The 16479-nt window shown below is 36.5% G+C and overlaps 1 protein-coding gene across 8 annotated transcripts in view; it reads left to right on the top strand.

Annotated features, from left to right (window-relative positions):
* Window positions 1-16479, top strand: part of C6H8orf34 (chromosome 6 C8orf34 homolog) — a 386935-nt gene that overhangs the window by 287382 nt on the left and 83074 nt on the right. For all 8 annotated transcript variants that reach the window (XM_060385858.1, XM_060385857.1, XM_060385855.1 and 5 more), the window contains one exon: window positions 13924-14000. In XM_060385858.1, the coding sequence (XP_060241841.1) occupies window positions 13924-14000 (77 nt within the window). The remainder of the gene's footprint in view (window positions 1-13923; window positions 14001-16479) is intronic.

Below are 16479 nucleotides of genomic sequence, written 5' to 3'. Positions count from 1 at the left end.
GTGGACACTGAGCTGCCATGGGCTACATCTGTGCAGAGGTTCTAGGTTATCTCCATGAATGGTCCTTGGTTGGAGTATCAGTCATATACATACAGATAGAATTTTTAAAATAGAATATGAAGAACTATCAAAAATCCAAGGACAAAGTCTCAAAATGAGAAAATAAATTTGTAGTATAGCTTCCTTTGTCCAAAGATGGCTATTCAAATATGAAGATCACTTATAATTTCTTAAGGTCAACAAACCCATTGGAAAATAATCAACAGATTAAATAGACATGTCACAGAAGGGGAAATACAAATGTCAAGTAAGTATATGAAATATGCCTCGTTACCTTAGCAACCATGAAAAATCAAATGGAGACTATAACGAAGTATTGTATTTTAGTCATTTGTTTGGTATTAACTAACAAAGCTAAAAATAAGAGGGAAAAAAATAACCCAAATGCTAGTAAAGACAGAGATTTACTTGGTGGTGTCTAAACAATTTGAGAAAAGATTTCTTTTTTTTTTTTTTAAATCTTGAGCATTTATATGATGGAAAACCCAGAAACTGCACATCTAGATAGATATCTTAGAGAAACCAGCTCTAGGTACTAGGGAGTGTGAACTAGGCCTTGTTAGGAAGTTCACGGAGGAGGAAACCAGTGAGCTGTGAAATCATTACACTGTAGGGACTCTCTTGAAAGCATCTCAGCTGTACACATGGGGTAGGTAAGGCCAGCAGCATGCTGGTCACTGTTTAGCAAAAAGGTTTCGTATACCCGATGGTTCCTCTGACATAATATAGCCCATCCAAAGAGTTCATTTCTATAAACTGTGAATGGCAGTTCATTCTCTGAGGTTGCTGTGAGCAGGTGAGGGCCCCACTGATTGGGCTTTAAGGAAATAAATGCTGGTTGGACAAACAGAAGTCGGAGGATGACATTTTCATAAAGCTTCCAAGGAGGAAGTTTCTAGAGAGTGTTCCTTAGGAAAACATTTAAGAGAAGAAACTACGCTATAAGAAGGGAGTCATGGACTCAAATTAGCAGTTATCTTCAGGGTATGAGGAAGTTGAGAGATGTGAGAATGAAGGAGCCCACAGGCAAATGAAGGCTCTAGACAATGCTCCGACTCTTAAGGTAGGTCGCAAGCTTGGAGTGTCTAATTATTGTGCTTTATAAGTTAAATTTACTGTACGGTTTTTGCATATAACACAGTTCTGTATACTTCACTTGGAATTTTATATGTACATATAATTTCACATGTTCACCATCACCTGGTAATATTAAAAACAGAATTATACCAGGATATAAACCGATACCAGGACAAAGAAAGCACAATAGTGTACATCTCTTCAGATCTGTCATTGACCCAAGACCTGCACGTTCTAAGATGGTTCTTAAACCATGACAGCGAGGGCAGAATCGTAGATGACTAGACACATGGAGGGGCGTGCCAGCTGTCCGGCAGGGGTCATTCATGCTGCGGGTTCAGCCTGACCATCTCCTCTTGTGTGGATTCCACATTTTCCTCTCCGCAGGTCACTCCTTCCTCAATAGCAGTGGCTTCATTTTGCTGTGTGTTGATTCAGATCATCTGCCCTCAGGTCATATTAAGTGTCCCCGATGTCCTGTTTACACTGAGGTTTCCTCTTTCTAAATTCATAATGCTCTCTGAATCACTCAGGATCTGTGCTCACTTCAAATAGTTTCATGCTTCTTAAGGCTTTCATGCTCAATATAAAAGTAACACAACACAGATACTGTTTAACGACTCGGCCATTAACTCTTTTAAATTCAATCAAAACTACTCTAATCAATCAATCTGTTAATAGATCTGTACTCTTTAGCTATTACATATATCCTGGAAACTGTAGAGACATAACTATCTTGGGAAATTAAACAATACGTCTAGTAATATGTTTTTGATTATCCTTAGCTCTGTTGAAAAAAATGCATTCATTAAGTTTAAGATCCTCTCTTGAAATATTTATGTCCTGCTTTTTCCACACTCAAATATTAGAATACCTAATTAGGAAATAGCAAGATAGGAGTTTCTGCTTCAGTACATTCCTTTCCACTGAAATTAGTCAAATCATGAGACCCCAAAGTTAAGAATCATTAGCATCATTCGAAAATCTCTGATGTGATTACATGTCATCTGTGCATCTGTACTGAACTTGGCTCAAGATACATATCTCTACAAACAGGCCTAATTTTGTGCAAAGATGTTCAAGCAGCCATGGTAGAAATGATGACAAGAGGAAGCTAATTGAAGCTAAGCACTGTGACAAGCATTCAAGATTTCTAGATCCCATCAACATCGCTCAACCAGTAGATTAAAATTGTATCCAAGAATTTAAAGACAGATATTAAACAACAGAATCACTTTATTGTTCCGTGGTTCTGGACCATTTCACCCAAGACTCAAATTCTACTACTCCTTATGTGATTAAAAAAAAATAAAAAAAACTATAGTATGTTTCTTGAAAGCATGCTTGCTCATAGATTAATTTCTGTGCAGTAGAAAGGACATAATTGTTTATGTATCTGTACATGCTAGTGAGCACTAGCCAAGAAATGTGTTTTGAACACATTAAAAAGTTTGTGCCTCCAAGCATGGCACATTGGATTTTTGTTTTTGTGATACCTGTTCCCTCAGCTTACCTTGACAACCAACCTAGCTTGATGTTCCAGCACAGTTTTATTCTATTTGGTTTGGTCCATTTACCTATGTAAATTTCAAATAAGGTAAGACACCAAAGTTCTCAGCTGCTCTGGGAAGCCCATCACAGAAAGGCTCTGCTAGGCTCTAGGACCACTGTCCGCTCATAATTTTCAGCAGGCATGACAACCCTAACCAAAGAATACAACCACCCAGCAGAACATAAGCTAAAAAGTTACCAATATCGTCACCTTGGGAATGTTCATTTTTTTGGAAAAAATTAATACTGTATGTATTTAAGTAAATTCCATGAGACAGTAACAGAAAGTTGTTTCATTTTACATGTTTATAGATGACATAGCCTGTACTTGACCTATAATAGTGAGTAAATGATTAGACAGAATATACATAAATGGATGAATGTATGAATAAATGAATGGATACATATGTTTGTGTATCTTTATAAATAATTTTATGTAGAAATAAAAATTTAAGTCCACTGATAAGGGGGACCTCCTCCCCATTCATCTGATCCTGTTTTGTCAGGTATCTTCAGGACTGGCTGCAAAGCCCTCCTCTGTGGCCTAACAGGACTGCTCCTCCCTTCGGGGATGGGGAGACCAAAGAGCCAGTCATTGAGTTCCTGTTAGAAATAGTCCCTGTTCCCCTCACTTTGGGAGACCAATTGGTTACTGAGCTACCACAGGCTACACCGGAGTGGAGGTTCTAGGTTATATCCATACATGGTCCTTGGTTGAATGTCAGTGAGGGATGGAGGGAGGGACTGGGAGGGAATGAGGGATCGAGACACGGCTGGGATACAGAGTTAATAAAATGTAACTGATAAAAAAAAATAAAAAAGAAAAAAAAAAGAAAAAAATACAGACAAGAAACTTGAGTCAGGGGACAAGATTAATTTGAGAATTGAGTGTCAGTGAAGGATGCACTAACTTTGACCTGTGCACACAAACATCATACCCGGAGCCCCAAATGTATTCATGAGAGCCTTCAACATCTGAGACATTCTGAACAAAATATTTAACCTAAAGTTCATTTTAGCAAACACAATTGCTAAAAGTGATCCTCTCCCTCTTCATAAAAAGAGGGTTTTGCTTGAGTAATTCTCAAATCTTTGTGGAATCAAAACACCTGTGGAACATCTCAGAAGCAACATGCTTTCAGGCTCCATCAAGTGCAAGACTCAAAATTTCTAAAATTAGACCGAAGAAGAACATTGCTGGTTCTTTTCAGGCTCTTTGATGGATAATAGTGTACACTAACAACATTTTTGTTGTTGTTTTTGCTGGAAAACAGGAGGTATGGACATACCTTTTTCTGTTTTGTTAATAAATGCAATAAAACATAGGTCTAAATTAAAAAAAAGAAATAAAAATTTAATATTAAGTAGATGTCTTAATCAAGAATTTCAACTCATAAAATAAAAATTACATAGTAAGGGTAACATTCCACAGTGTTTGCCCACAGTTTGATGGAATGTAATATTTATACATTTTATATTTATATATTATATATATAATATATATAATATAATATATAATGTATATACTTATACATTTTTTTCTGTATTGAAATTAGATTATTTTCTCACATAATATATCCTGATTACAATTTTATAGTTTCCCCTTCTTTTTTAAAAAATAAACTTATTCACTTTACATCCTGATCACAGTCTCTTCACTCGTCTTCTCCCAGTCCCACTCCCTCTCTCTTCCCTCTTTCTCTCCTCTCCTTCTCAGAAAAGGGGAGACTCCCCCATACAAACCCACCCCAGCCCATACAATCTCATCAGGAATTAGTACATCTATTGAGGCCAGACAAGGCATCCCTGCTAGAGGAAAGTGATCCAAAAGCAGGCAACCAAATCCATGTCAGATATGATTCCTCTTCCCTTGTTGCTAGGGGACCCACATGAGGAACAAGCTGCCATCAGTTATATGTGTGTCCTGGGCCTAGGTCAAATCCATCCATGCTCTTTGGTTGGTGAGTCAGTTTCTGTAAGCACTTGTGGGCCCAGGTTAGTTGACACTGCTGGTCTTCTTGAGGGGCTCTTGTCCCCTCTGGGACCTTCTATCCTTGCCCGCATTTCTCCACAAAGACAGCTCTAGCTCTGCCTAATGTTTGGCTTGAGTCTCAGCATCTATTTCATTAAGCTGCTTGGTGGAGCTTCTCAGTCATGTTAGTCTCCTGTTTGTTAAGCATAGCAGAGTATCACTAATAGTGTCATTGGTTGGCTTTCTCCTATGGTTTCCCTCATATTGGGGTTGAACAAAACAAACCAACAGAAGGAAAAGAGCCCAAGAGAAGGCACTGAATTAGAGAACCAGAACCACTCATTCGCACATTTAGGAATCCCATAAAAACATTAAATTGAAGGCTGTAATATGTATGCAGATGACCAGGTGCAGACCTGTGCAGGCCCTGTGCATACTGCCTCAGCCTCTATGAGTTTATTTGAGCTTTGCTTTCTTGTTGTCCTTCATCCCCTCTGGCTCTTACACTTTCCCCCCTCCACTGTGGAGCTTCGTGAGCTCTGAGGGGAGAGATTTGATGGAGCTATCCCACTCAGGGCTGAGTTTTCTAAGCTCTTTCACTCTCTGCATAATGTTTGGCTGTGAATCTCTGTATTTGTTCTTGTTTGCTGCAAGAGAAGCTTTTTTGATGATGGCTGAGTAAGGTACTGATTTATGACTATAGGAAGATAGCATTAGAAGTCATTTTATTACGTTACTCTTATTATTTTTTTAGACCAGTGGTATTTGGTTGTACTCTCCAACCCTGGGTTATCTCATTTTAGGTTCTTGGTAAGGAAAGAAGTGATGGGTATGGGTTCTATCTTGTGGAGTGGGCCATAAACTTGTGGTTACTTCCACAGGTTTTGTGCTACCATTGCCTTTCCATATCTTGCAGGCAGGACAACAATGTAGATAAAGAATAGGAAGACCTGGTGGGGACAGGAGCTCCAAAAGCATATCAACAGAGCCATAAAAACTGAGCCTTGGGGGCCCTGAAGAGAATGATACCCCAACCAAAGAAAATGCATGGAAAGGACCTAAAACCCAAGCTCAGATTTAGCCCATACACTCAGTCTCCAAATGGGGTCCCTAGTAAGGGGAGCAGGGACTTTCTCTGGCATGAACTTTGTGGCAGGCTCTCTGATCACCTTCCCCGGGTGTGTGTGTGTGTATGTGTGTGCAGCCTTGCTAGTCCACAGAGAAAGACAATGTAACCAATCTTGATGAGACCTGATAGGCTAAGGTCAAGTAGAAGGGGAGGAGGACTAGGGGAGGGACAAAGGGGGAGAAGAGGGAGAAGGGTGGATTTGGGAGGAGACGAGGGAGGGGGTCACAGCTGAGATAAAAATTTAATAAACTGTAATAAATGATAATAATTTAAAAAGAAGAGATAAAGGGATCTTGATTCTCTTTTAAAAAAATAGACGTTGGATAGGGTTAGCCTTTGTCTTTTGGTAACATGTAGAGTACCTTACTGTGTCAAAGACACTAGATATAGGGGTGAAGGCTCTATGTAGGCACCCGCTCATTGTTCAGTGGGTTATGATGGTATTGTCTTCAACAAGGAGGCCTTGCTGTCAGTTTGTAGAGAGAAGCCTGTAGTTCTGGCAATCACTTGGGTTGTTTGGGGATTCTCATGGGGCTCCTTTGGTCAACACCTTAATTAGATGTAACCCAAACTCAGTACTGGAAGTTTTATTTGGGGACCAGAGTTGGCCAGTTGAGTCTCTCTTCTGCAGGGCTGGACTATTTCGTTTATATTGGCTTCATGTATGTATATATTTTAGGAGGTGTCAACTGCTTTAGGTTTCATAGGACTTCTCAAATGGTCCTTAATTTCAGCTCTCTCTCTTTTTCTCTTTCTCTCTGTAGTCCTTTCATCAAACTCCTCTTTCCTGCACCTCCCCACTTGATCCCCCATTCCCTCATCAATCCTAACTATCTATTACATTTCCCTTTCCTAAGCGGAACTATTTGTACCATTCAGTCTCTTACGCTATTCCTAGCCTCTGTGGTTCTACGGACTATAGCTTAATTATCATTGACTCATTAGTTAATATCCACATACAAGTGAATACATATTTGTCTTTCTGGGTCTGAAATATCTCACACAGGTTGATTTTTTTTCTAGTTCTATCCATTTGTCTGTGAATTTCATGATGTCTTTTTTTTTAATGGCTGAGTAATACTCCATTGTGTAAATGTACCACATTTTCTTTTATCCATTCTTCTGCTAAGGGATGTCTAGGTTGTTTCCAATTTCTGCCTATTATGAATATGGCAGCAATGAACATTGATGAGTAAGAACATTATGGTAAAATGTAGCATCTTTTGGGTATATGTCCAAGACGAGTATAGCTAGGTCTTGAAGAATATTGATACCAATCTTCCTGAGGAATTGTTGCACTGATTTCCATAGTGGCTGTACAAGTTTACACTCCCACCAGCAATGGAGGAGTGTTCCTCTTGCATGAGCTGTCACTTGTGTTATTGATCTTAGCTATTCTGACAGGTGTAAGATGGAATTGTAAAGTAGTTTTGTTTTGTATTTCTCTAATGGTTAAGGATGTTGAATATTTCTTTGTTTCTCAGCAGTTTGAGTTTCCTCTGTTGAGAGTTCTCTGTTTAGGTCTAGAACCCATTTTTAATTGGGTTACTTGTTTTCCTGATATCTAGTTTTTTGAGCTCTTTATATATTTTGGATATTAGTCTCGTATCAGTTGGTAAAAGTCTTTTTCCATTTTGTACACTATTGCTTTGTCTGAATTGCAGTGCCCTTAGTTGTGCAGAAGATTCTCTGTTTCATGATTCATAAATTCATGGGAATTTATTAATTTTTGATCTGAGTATCTGCACTATCAGTGCTCTGTTCAGAAAGTCTTTCACTGAGCCAGTGAGGTAATTTTCTCTTTTATCAACTTTACTGTATCTGACTTTCTGTTGAGGTCTATGATCTATTTGGAGTTGAGTTTTGTGTGGAGTGATAATTATGGATCTGTTTGGATTCTTCCCCATGCAGCCATCCAACCTGAAAAAAAGCTTTTGTTGAAGATGCTATTTTTTTCTAATGTATGCTTCTTCTTTATTTAAAAAAAAACGAGGTGTGTGGATTTGTGTACGCGTCTTCAATTAGATTCTATTGATCAATGTGTCTGCTTTTGTGCCAATACCATGCTGTTTTTATTACTCTATCTCTGTAATTCAACTTGAACTTGGAGATTGTGATGCTTCCAGCAGTTCTTTAATATTTTAGATTGTTTTAGATATCTTGGAATTTTTGTGCTTCTATATAAAGCTGAAAATTGTCTTTTCAAGATCTGGAAAACTCGTGTTGAAATTTTAGGGAGGTTGCATTGAATCTGTAGATTGCTTTTAGCAGAAGAGACATTTCTACTTTATTGATCCCATTGACCCATGAGCATGGGAGACCTTTCCATCTTCTGATATCTACTTCAGTTTCTGTCTTCAAATAATTGATTTTTTTCACTTGGTTGGTTAGAGTTACCCCAAGATATTTTATAGTATTTGAGGCTACTGTTAAATATGTTTCTATGATTTCTTTCTCAGTCTGTCATTCTGACTGTTTGTCAAAGAAGGCTACTGGTTTTTGTGAGTTAATTCTGTATCCAGCTTTTATATTAAACATGTTTATCGGGTGTAGGGGTTTCATGGTGAAAAATTTCAGGTTAGTTATGTATATTATCATATTATCTGCAAAAGGGTACTTTGATTCTTTTCCATGTTTTATGTTTGTTCTTGGTCTTCTTTATTTGTCTTATTGCTCTTGATAAGAGTTCAGGTACTATATTTGAAAAGGTGTGGAGAGAGTGGACAATCTTGTCTTATTTCTGATTTTAGTTGTATTTCTTTCATTTAAGTTTATTTTGGCTATGGGCTTGCTGTAAACTGTCTTTGTTATGTTTATGTATGTCTCTTGTATACCTAATCTGTCCAGGGCTATCATGAAGGCGTGTTGGACTTTGTCAAATGCCTTTTGTGCATCTAAGGAGATAATTTGTCTCTCAGTTTTTTATATGGTGAAGTTAAAATATCTCTGTTGCTCTGGGATGAAGCCTACTTGATCATGGTTGATGACTTTTTTGAATTGTTCTTGAATTTGATTTGCAAGCATTTTTAATGGTAATATATATTTTTTATTTTTAATTATACTTTATTTACTTTGTATCCCTCCTCTAGTTCCCTCCCTCCAGGTTTGCAAGTATTTTATTGAGAAGTTTTGCATCGATGTTCATTGTTCATATGAAAATTGGACTGTAGTTCTCTTTCTTTGTTGTGTCTTTATGTGGTTTGGATATCAGGGTAACTGTTAATAAAATGAATTGGGCAGGGTTGCTTCTCTTTTTATTTTGTGGAATAATTTTTAGGAATATTAGCACTAACTCTTTGAGAGTTTGGTAGAATTCTGCACTAAAATAATCTGTCCCTGGCCTTTTTTGGTTGAGAGACTGTTAATTACAACTTTTTTAAAAATACACTAAGGGTTATAGGTTTGCTTAAATTGTTTATCTTATCTTGATTAGTCTTTGGTGAATGATATGTATTAAAAAATTATCCATTTTTTTTTTTTAAAGATTTCCATTGTGGTGGAGTTCAGGCTATTAAAGTATATCCTCATGATTCTCTAGATTTCCTTCGTGTCCATTGTTATGCCCCACTTTCATTTCTAATTTTGTTCTAATTATGTTCTCTCTTTGGTAGAGTCTTCTTCTGGCATCTTCTATAGGGCTGGATGAATAGACAGATATTGTTTTTTATTTTATTTTTTTTGTCAGTTACATTTTATTAACTCTGTATCCCAGCCGTGTCCCGATCCCTCATTCCCTCCCAGTCCCTCCCTCCCTCCCTCCCTCATCTCCACCGTGCCCCTTTCCAAGTCCACTGATGGGGGGGGGGACTTCCTCCCCATTCAGACAGATATTGTATAAATTGGGCTTTATCATGGAATGTCTTATTTTCTCCGTCCACGGTGATTGAAAGTTTTGCTGGGTACAGTAGTCTGGGCTGGAATCTGTGGTCACTTGCAGTCTGCAGCACAGCTATCTGGGTACTTCTGGCTTTAGATTCTCTATGGAGAAGTCAGAAATAATTCAAATATATCACCTTATATATGTTAATTAGTCTTTTTTTCTTTCTGGCTTTTAATATTTTTTTCTTGGTTCTGTAGATTTAATGCTTGATTATTGTGTCCCGAGGGGAATTTCTTTTCAGGCCCATTCTATTTGGTATTCTGTATGTCTGTGGTGCCTCCATAGGCATTTCCCTATTTAGGTTAGGAAAACTTCCTTCTGTGATTTTGTTGAGAATATTTTCTGTTTCTTTGACCTGGGTTTTTTTTTTCCTTCCCCCAATCCTATTTTACTTTTAGACTTGATCTTTTCATAGTTTTCCAGATTTCCTGGATGTTTTGTGCCAGGAATTTTATTAATTTAACAGTATTTATGACTGCTATATTATTTTTTTCTATCACATCTTCAACCCCTGAGATTCTCTCTTTTACCTGCTATATTATGTTGCTAAAATTTGCCTCTGACGTTTCTATTCCAGCTCCTGAATTTTTATTTCCATATTTCTCTCAGTTTGGGTTTCTCATTGTTCAGTTTATTGATTCCATTTTCCCCTTTCAGGTCTTGAACATTTTTTTTTTCCATTTTCTTCTACTGTTTTTGTTTTCATAAATTTCACAGATTTCCTCTTTCAAGTCCTCTATCATATGCATAAAGCTATTTTAAGGTCTTTTTATCTGTGTTTCAATTATGTTGGAGTATTCAGGGCCTATTGTGGTAGGATTGCAAGACTCTAGTGGAGACATATTATCCTGGGTGTCATAGATTGTATTTTTATGCTGGCATTCTAGGTGTAGACAACTACTCTTTGGTGGGTATATGTTTTGTTCATTGGACTCTGTTTTCTTTTTGGTTCTTAGAAGAGTGTGATGTGTGTGTGTGTGTGTGTGTGTGTGTGTGTGTGTGTGTGTGTGTCATGGGAAATTATTTTGTTTTTTGTTAGGTTTGGTCAGTGGGGACCCTAAGTAAAAATGTGTTCTTGGGTTTTGGAACTATAGGAAAAGAGATGAGTGAGGATGGGTAAAAGGTTCTCAGAAGGGAAATAAGCAGGGTGTTGCATCAGTATTTTCTTAGTTCCCAGGGAGTGGTGTCAGAGAGTGAGAGGAGGCCACAACAGAGTGTGGATGGGGATGAGACAGCAGGACTGGACATGGAGAAATGGGTGGAGAGGTGAGGATCTTGGGTTAACCTACCTATTTCCCTGACCAGAGTTGTGACTTAACTTTAGAAGATGCAAATGAGGTCCAACTTGCCTTCTGGTTTAATGGGTCTGTCCATGCTAGCTTTTAAGATGTTAGAAGTTGGGTTTTAATAAATAGGTGCCAAAGTATTCTTTGCAGTTGATTACTATGTTTAACTTGATACATTTTTCATTATCCATCTTGATCTTATCAACTAAAATTTGCTATTTTTAATGGCTCTATTTTGTTTATAAGGGTAGTAAGTAAATTATTATAATTTATGGTTTCTCCAGAGATAATATCATAGTGGTGGGCATTCTGTGTTTTACAATGATATCTATGTTTATATAGAGATAAGCTTGTACCTAGAGAATTGTTAGCTTTTTCTCTTGAATAAAACACTTTGAGTTACCAGAGATAGAGATGCCATGAGTCACAAGCATGTACTTGTGCCATGTTTTTCATTGCTTCCCTACTCTTTGACCATAAGTGTCCAGAAGATTTTATCATTCTAATTTTTTGCACAGAGCACTCATTTCCTGCATTAGAAAAAAAATCTGTCTCCATTTGTGCATGAATTTAAATGATTTTCCTTTATGCAATCATAGGGCTTTAAAAAATTAAATTAAAACAGCAATCCTTTTCTCTCTTTCCTCCCTCCAGCTCTTTCATGGCTCCCTCACTCTAACACTTTCCATGTCCTCCTCCGAAATGGATTTTTTAAAAAAAATATTAGCTACATATATATGTCTATGTGTGTACAAATACATAAATACATGCTGTTAAGTATGCTTTTGTTGTTTGATTTCAGGGCTGACCACTGTGTTTGATAACCAATAAGAGAGCTAATCCTTGGGTGAGGCTAATAATTCCCTCCCCTCCAACTGTCAATAGTTGTCTATAGTTCTTTGTCTAGGGATGGGAGCCATGAAAATTTCTCCCTTACACATTAGCATGTCTACCGATATTAGAATTGTTCTAGTCTTATTTATTTAGCTATTTCTAGCAGAGATTATTTTGTAGCAGACTTCTTATTATTCTGACTTCTAAATTCCTTCAGCCCTCTCTTCTGCCAGTGTTCTATGAGCCATCCATGTAGGAGCTATGGTATGGGTGCATACGTTAATGTCATGGCTTCCTATGAACTGTTGATCTCTGGTTGTGTTTAGTTTTAATTCCCTGTTTTGGTCTCCATTTTCTATAAAGAGAAGCTTCTTTTATGAGAGCTCTCTTAATATTAATAAATAATAAATAATTAATAAAAAATAAAGTTTATAAAACCACATGGTTTGTAATACTTTCCTCTAAACTGAGTTTTAAATTTCAATATAACTAGCGAATAATTTAACTAGGGAAGTTGACAGTATCTTGTATAATTAATATATAAATGTTACATATAATTATAATTATTACAGAATTATATAGCAACTGCCAATATCCATCTATATGGCACTAATTAACCAAACTTAGCAGCCATATAGAAAGGTTTCCTGTCAGTTTATTCATTTGATTGAAACACACCACTCACTCACTTCTTCTAAGATTTAGACTAAATAGGCACAACTTCTTGCTTGATATGTTTGTCTAGAAACTTACCACCATTTATTGGCCTCTTTACAATTTGTTATCTGATTGAAAAAAGAGAATAACAATTTATAGAACTGATACTTGCATAATCCTCTCCCCATCTTAAAGAAGGCATTAAACCAACAAGAATTTAGCATTACAAGACAGAAAAAGACATTAAAATAAATACTAAAAAATCTAGTTATATAAATACCAAAAAAGTGTTACCTAATTTTAAGATTAATTTTTAATTTAATTATGCATGTATTGTATGTGGGTGTGTGTTCATGAGTGCAGGCAACCTCACAACAGAATAGACTGTTGGCTCTCCTAGAGCTATAGTTTCACGTCTTTGGGGGCCATCTGATGTGATGTTGGGAACTAAACTCAGGTCCTCTACAATAGTAGCACATACTCTTTATTTCTTTAATTCAAAAATAGATTTTTTTTTCATAGAGAGTATTCTGATCATGTTTTTGTTTTCCTTTCCCAACTCCTCCCAGATCCTTTCCACCTCCCCTGTCACCCTTTCTTGCTATCACTCATTGGAAATCAAATAGGCATCTAAAATGACAAAAGTTAAATAAAATATGTTAAAATAAAAACAAACAAATATTAACTGAATATAACAAAATAAACAAACAGGAAAAAGAGGGCCAAAGAAAGACTACAAGGAAAACATAGAGAAACACACATTCACACATAGAGAAATCCCATTAAGACAGAAAATCAGAAACAAAATATATAAGTAAAAATATATAAGTAAAATATATAAGTATACAAATATATAAATAAATATATGACACAAATATATAAGTAAAATATCTGTACCCTTTAAAAATGCTAAGATAAAGCATTATAAAACAAAACAAAACAAAAACCTGCAAAAAGACCATTAAAATAATTTTATATTGGCCATCTACTGCTGGACATAAGACCTGCCCTTAAGAGAGGTTTGTACAGTCAAGGAGACTCTGTTACAGAAAAATAATTGTTTCTTGAAAGCAGTGATTGAAGACAGCTTCTGAGATGGGGCTGAGGACTTGTTCCCACTTCTCAGCACTGGGACCCTATCTGGCTTAGACCTGTGCAGGCTGTGGGGATGCTGCCATAGTCTCTGTGAGCTCTTACGGAGTACACATTTTAAACTACATTGCCAGCTCTCCAGCCTGAAGTATTGCTTTATTTGTAAAAATAAGGTAACTAGCTCCTGTAGTTTTTAATTTTATTACAGACTTCTGAATTAGAACTCTGTTCATTTTCATATTTATAAGCTGATAAATGTCATTCAAATGTCTACCCAGAAACAGCATGCTTCTTTAAATAAGTAGTTCAATAATGTTAATATTCTTATGACCATATATATACAGCATAGGCAATGTATAATTTTTATTTTTAAAAATTAAAATAGATTCTTTACCCGGGACTGAAGAAACTCTGATGGATGAAGGTGAAGATTTTGAGAAAACATCTAAATTAACAGAACCTGTAAGTATATTAATTTATTTTTTTTTGTTAAATCTGTAATGCACAGAGAAACACATGTACACACATGTGTACATACACAGAGGAGAGAGAGAGAGAGAGAGAGAGAGAGAGAGAGAGAGAGAGAGAGAGAGAACTAAGAGAACATCCCCAAGGAACACAAAGAGCAGAAATAAGCATTCTTTTTTGAAAGAATACTTAAATGTGTTCACTATTCTCTATGTGGCAGAGAGTCTTTGCAGCAGGAAATCATGGCACTTTGTTACAAACATGGCAAGGCTTGTGTTACGCTCTTTTGGCGGTTGCGGGACCAAGGCTTGAGTGGGGCAGTGGTCAGTTCCTCTGAGATCAGCTGTTACACAGCATAAGCACGTTAGAGCTTGTGAGCTGCAGCGGCACAACATCAATAGATTAAACTCTGTGCATCCTAACGGAAAAGTGCTTCCTGTATCCTGAAAGCGGAGATGTGCCTTAGTACACGTTATCAGAGGGTATGAAGTCCTAGTGATTTTTGTTAACCCTTCACCACTGTGTAATGAGTATTTGTTTCTGACTTTTAATGCAGTTCAAGGTTAAAAGAATAAATGCAAGAAAACCAAAAATGTCTATGTAAATTCTAAATATAAAAGTCTTTAAAAGATTTTGAATTGCTCTGATACTCAGGCTAATGCAGTCTTTTATATTTAGACAGTGTTCATACGGTGTTCATCTATCCTCTGTATGTTTATGCAGGTTTCTATAACAAGGTACCACGGAGCACATAATTTAAGCAATAAAAACGTCTTTCCTCCTGGTTCTGGAGGTAGAAGATTGAGATAAAGTGTTAGTTTCTATGGAGGCCTTGGAGATGTCTGTCTTCCTCCCATGTTATCACATTCTTCCCTCTTCCGTACTGGTTTTGTCCCAGGTCCTTCTTTCTACCAAGATGAATCTCCAGAATCATCACTGATACTAGATTTAATCCACCTTAGTAACAGTGTTAGTGACTTAGATCTTTAGAACCCCATTTACAAACACATTTTGAGATAATCATTAAATTTTACCATTTTACAATATACCATGATAAAATGGCCTTCAGATTATACAGTATTTTATTAAGGTTGTCCTATTTTCTACTATATGTTATAATAAAATTAATTCTGAAAATGCTAAAAAAAATATTTTTTTTCTAAAATATTACTTTCTTACTGAAGATTCTTGATCTTTATTAAATGCTATATTTTTGTGTTTCTTCTTATGTATTACTTTTCCCTGCATCATGATATATAACCTACTTCTTTGTTTGCTATTCATATCTTTCTACCATGGTATAAGGTCATTAAAGCAGAAATTTTTGGTTCTCTACTTCTCTTTTCTGCACACAGTAGGCTAATAACACATGTCTGTTATATTAATGGCATAACTCAGCAATAATTCCTCAGCAGTGAGTTAAACACGTTAGAGTCCTAGAAACAGGAGGAGCCATCTTAATTTTAGTAGCAACTGGCTATTTCTTTCTCTTACGTTGGCATTCCCAGCCACTGCCTACTTCTTGTCCTCAGTGTGGATACCCATCTATGATAAAGCAGGCTCAGAGAAGCTCAGTCCCCAGACCATTTCTGGAACAGTGTACTCCTTTTAAATATTTTCTTATGGACCTAACAACTGCTTTCTAGATACTGGTCTTAGTCCTACTTCTGGAGTGACAGGTTAAAACCAATTTGTTTTCCTTCTAACTAATACTAAGCTATTCATAGCTGTTTTAGCTTCATTTCTGTTGCTATGCTAAAATACTCTGACCGAAACAATTAGGCAAGATTCTTCATGATTTCCTGACCTGATTTCCCTCAGTTGCGGACTGTGATCTAGACGCATAAGCCAAATAAAACCTTTTCCTCCCTAATTGCCCAGGCAATAATGATACCACCACAGTGGACTAGGCCCTCTTACTTCAAGACATGCCCACAGTGGGTCTGATTTGAGCAATGTCTCAATTGAGATCTCTTTCTCAGATGACTCAAGGCCATATCAAGTTAACATTTTAATCTAAGACACAATCTGTCAGCATGTCCTATTTAAGACAATTTATTAAGCCAACATACAATCTATGCTTTCAACCAATTCTTATATTATATACTTTCAAATACATACCTTGGACACTTGCTCAGAATGCATTCTTACTTGCTGACTCTCCTGTAAGCTATGAGTTACAGTATAACCAAATTCATCTTTTCAAATAATGTTGCCACAAAGGAGAGAACATTGGGATTTGTATTTATTGAGACAAATATTAGTTTTTGATTGTAAATTGGGATTGCATTCACTTTCCTTTGAAGGGACATTTTCTCACTTAAACTTCGGTGCATATTCGTAATGACATGATACTAAAACTAGATCACTGTTCAGATTGCAATAACTTTCAATCACGATTTTCTCAAAGGCTTATTTTATCATCTGTGAAATCTAGCAAAGTTTATGTTTCTCTTTGTACGCTTAAAAGGAT

This window comes from Meriones unguiculatus, chromosome 6, assembly GCF_030254825.1.
Source record: "Meriones unguiculatus strain TT.TT164.6M chromosome 6, Bangor_MerUng_6.1, whole genome shotgun sequence".
NCBI classification, from domain to species: domain Eukaryota; kingdom Metazoa; phylum Chordata; class Mammalia; order Rodentia; family Muridae; genus Meriones; species Meriones unguiculatus.
The sequence above is the reverse complement of the archived record's forward strand: the minus strand, read 5'-3'. Positions and strand labels throughout refer to the sequence as shown.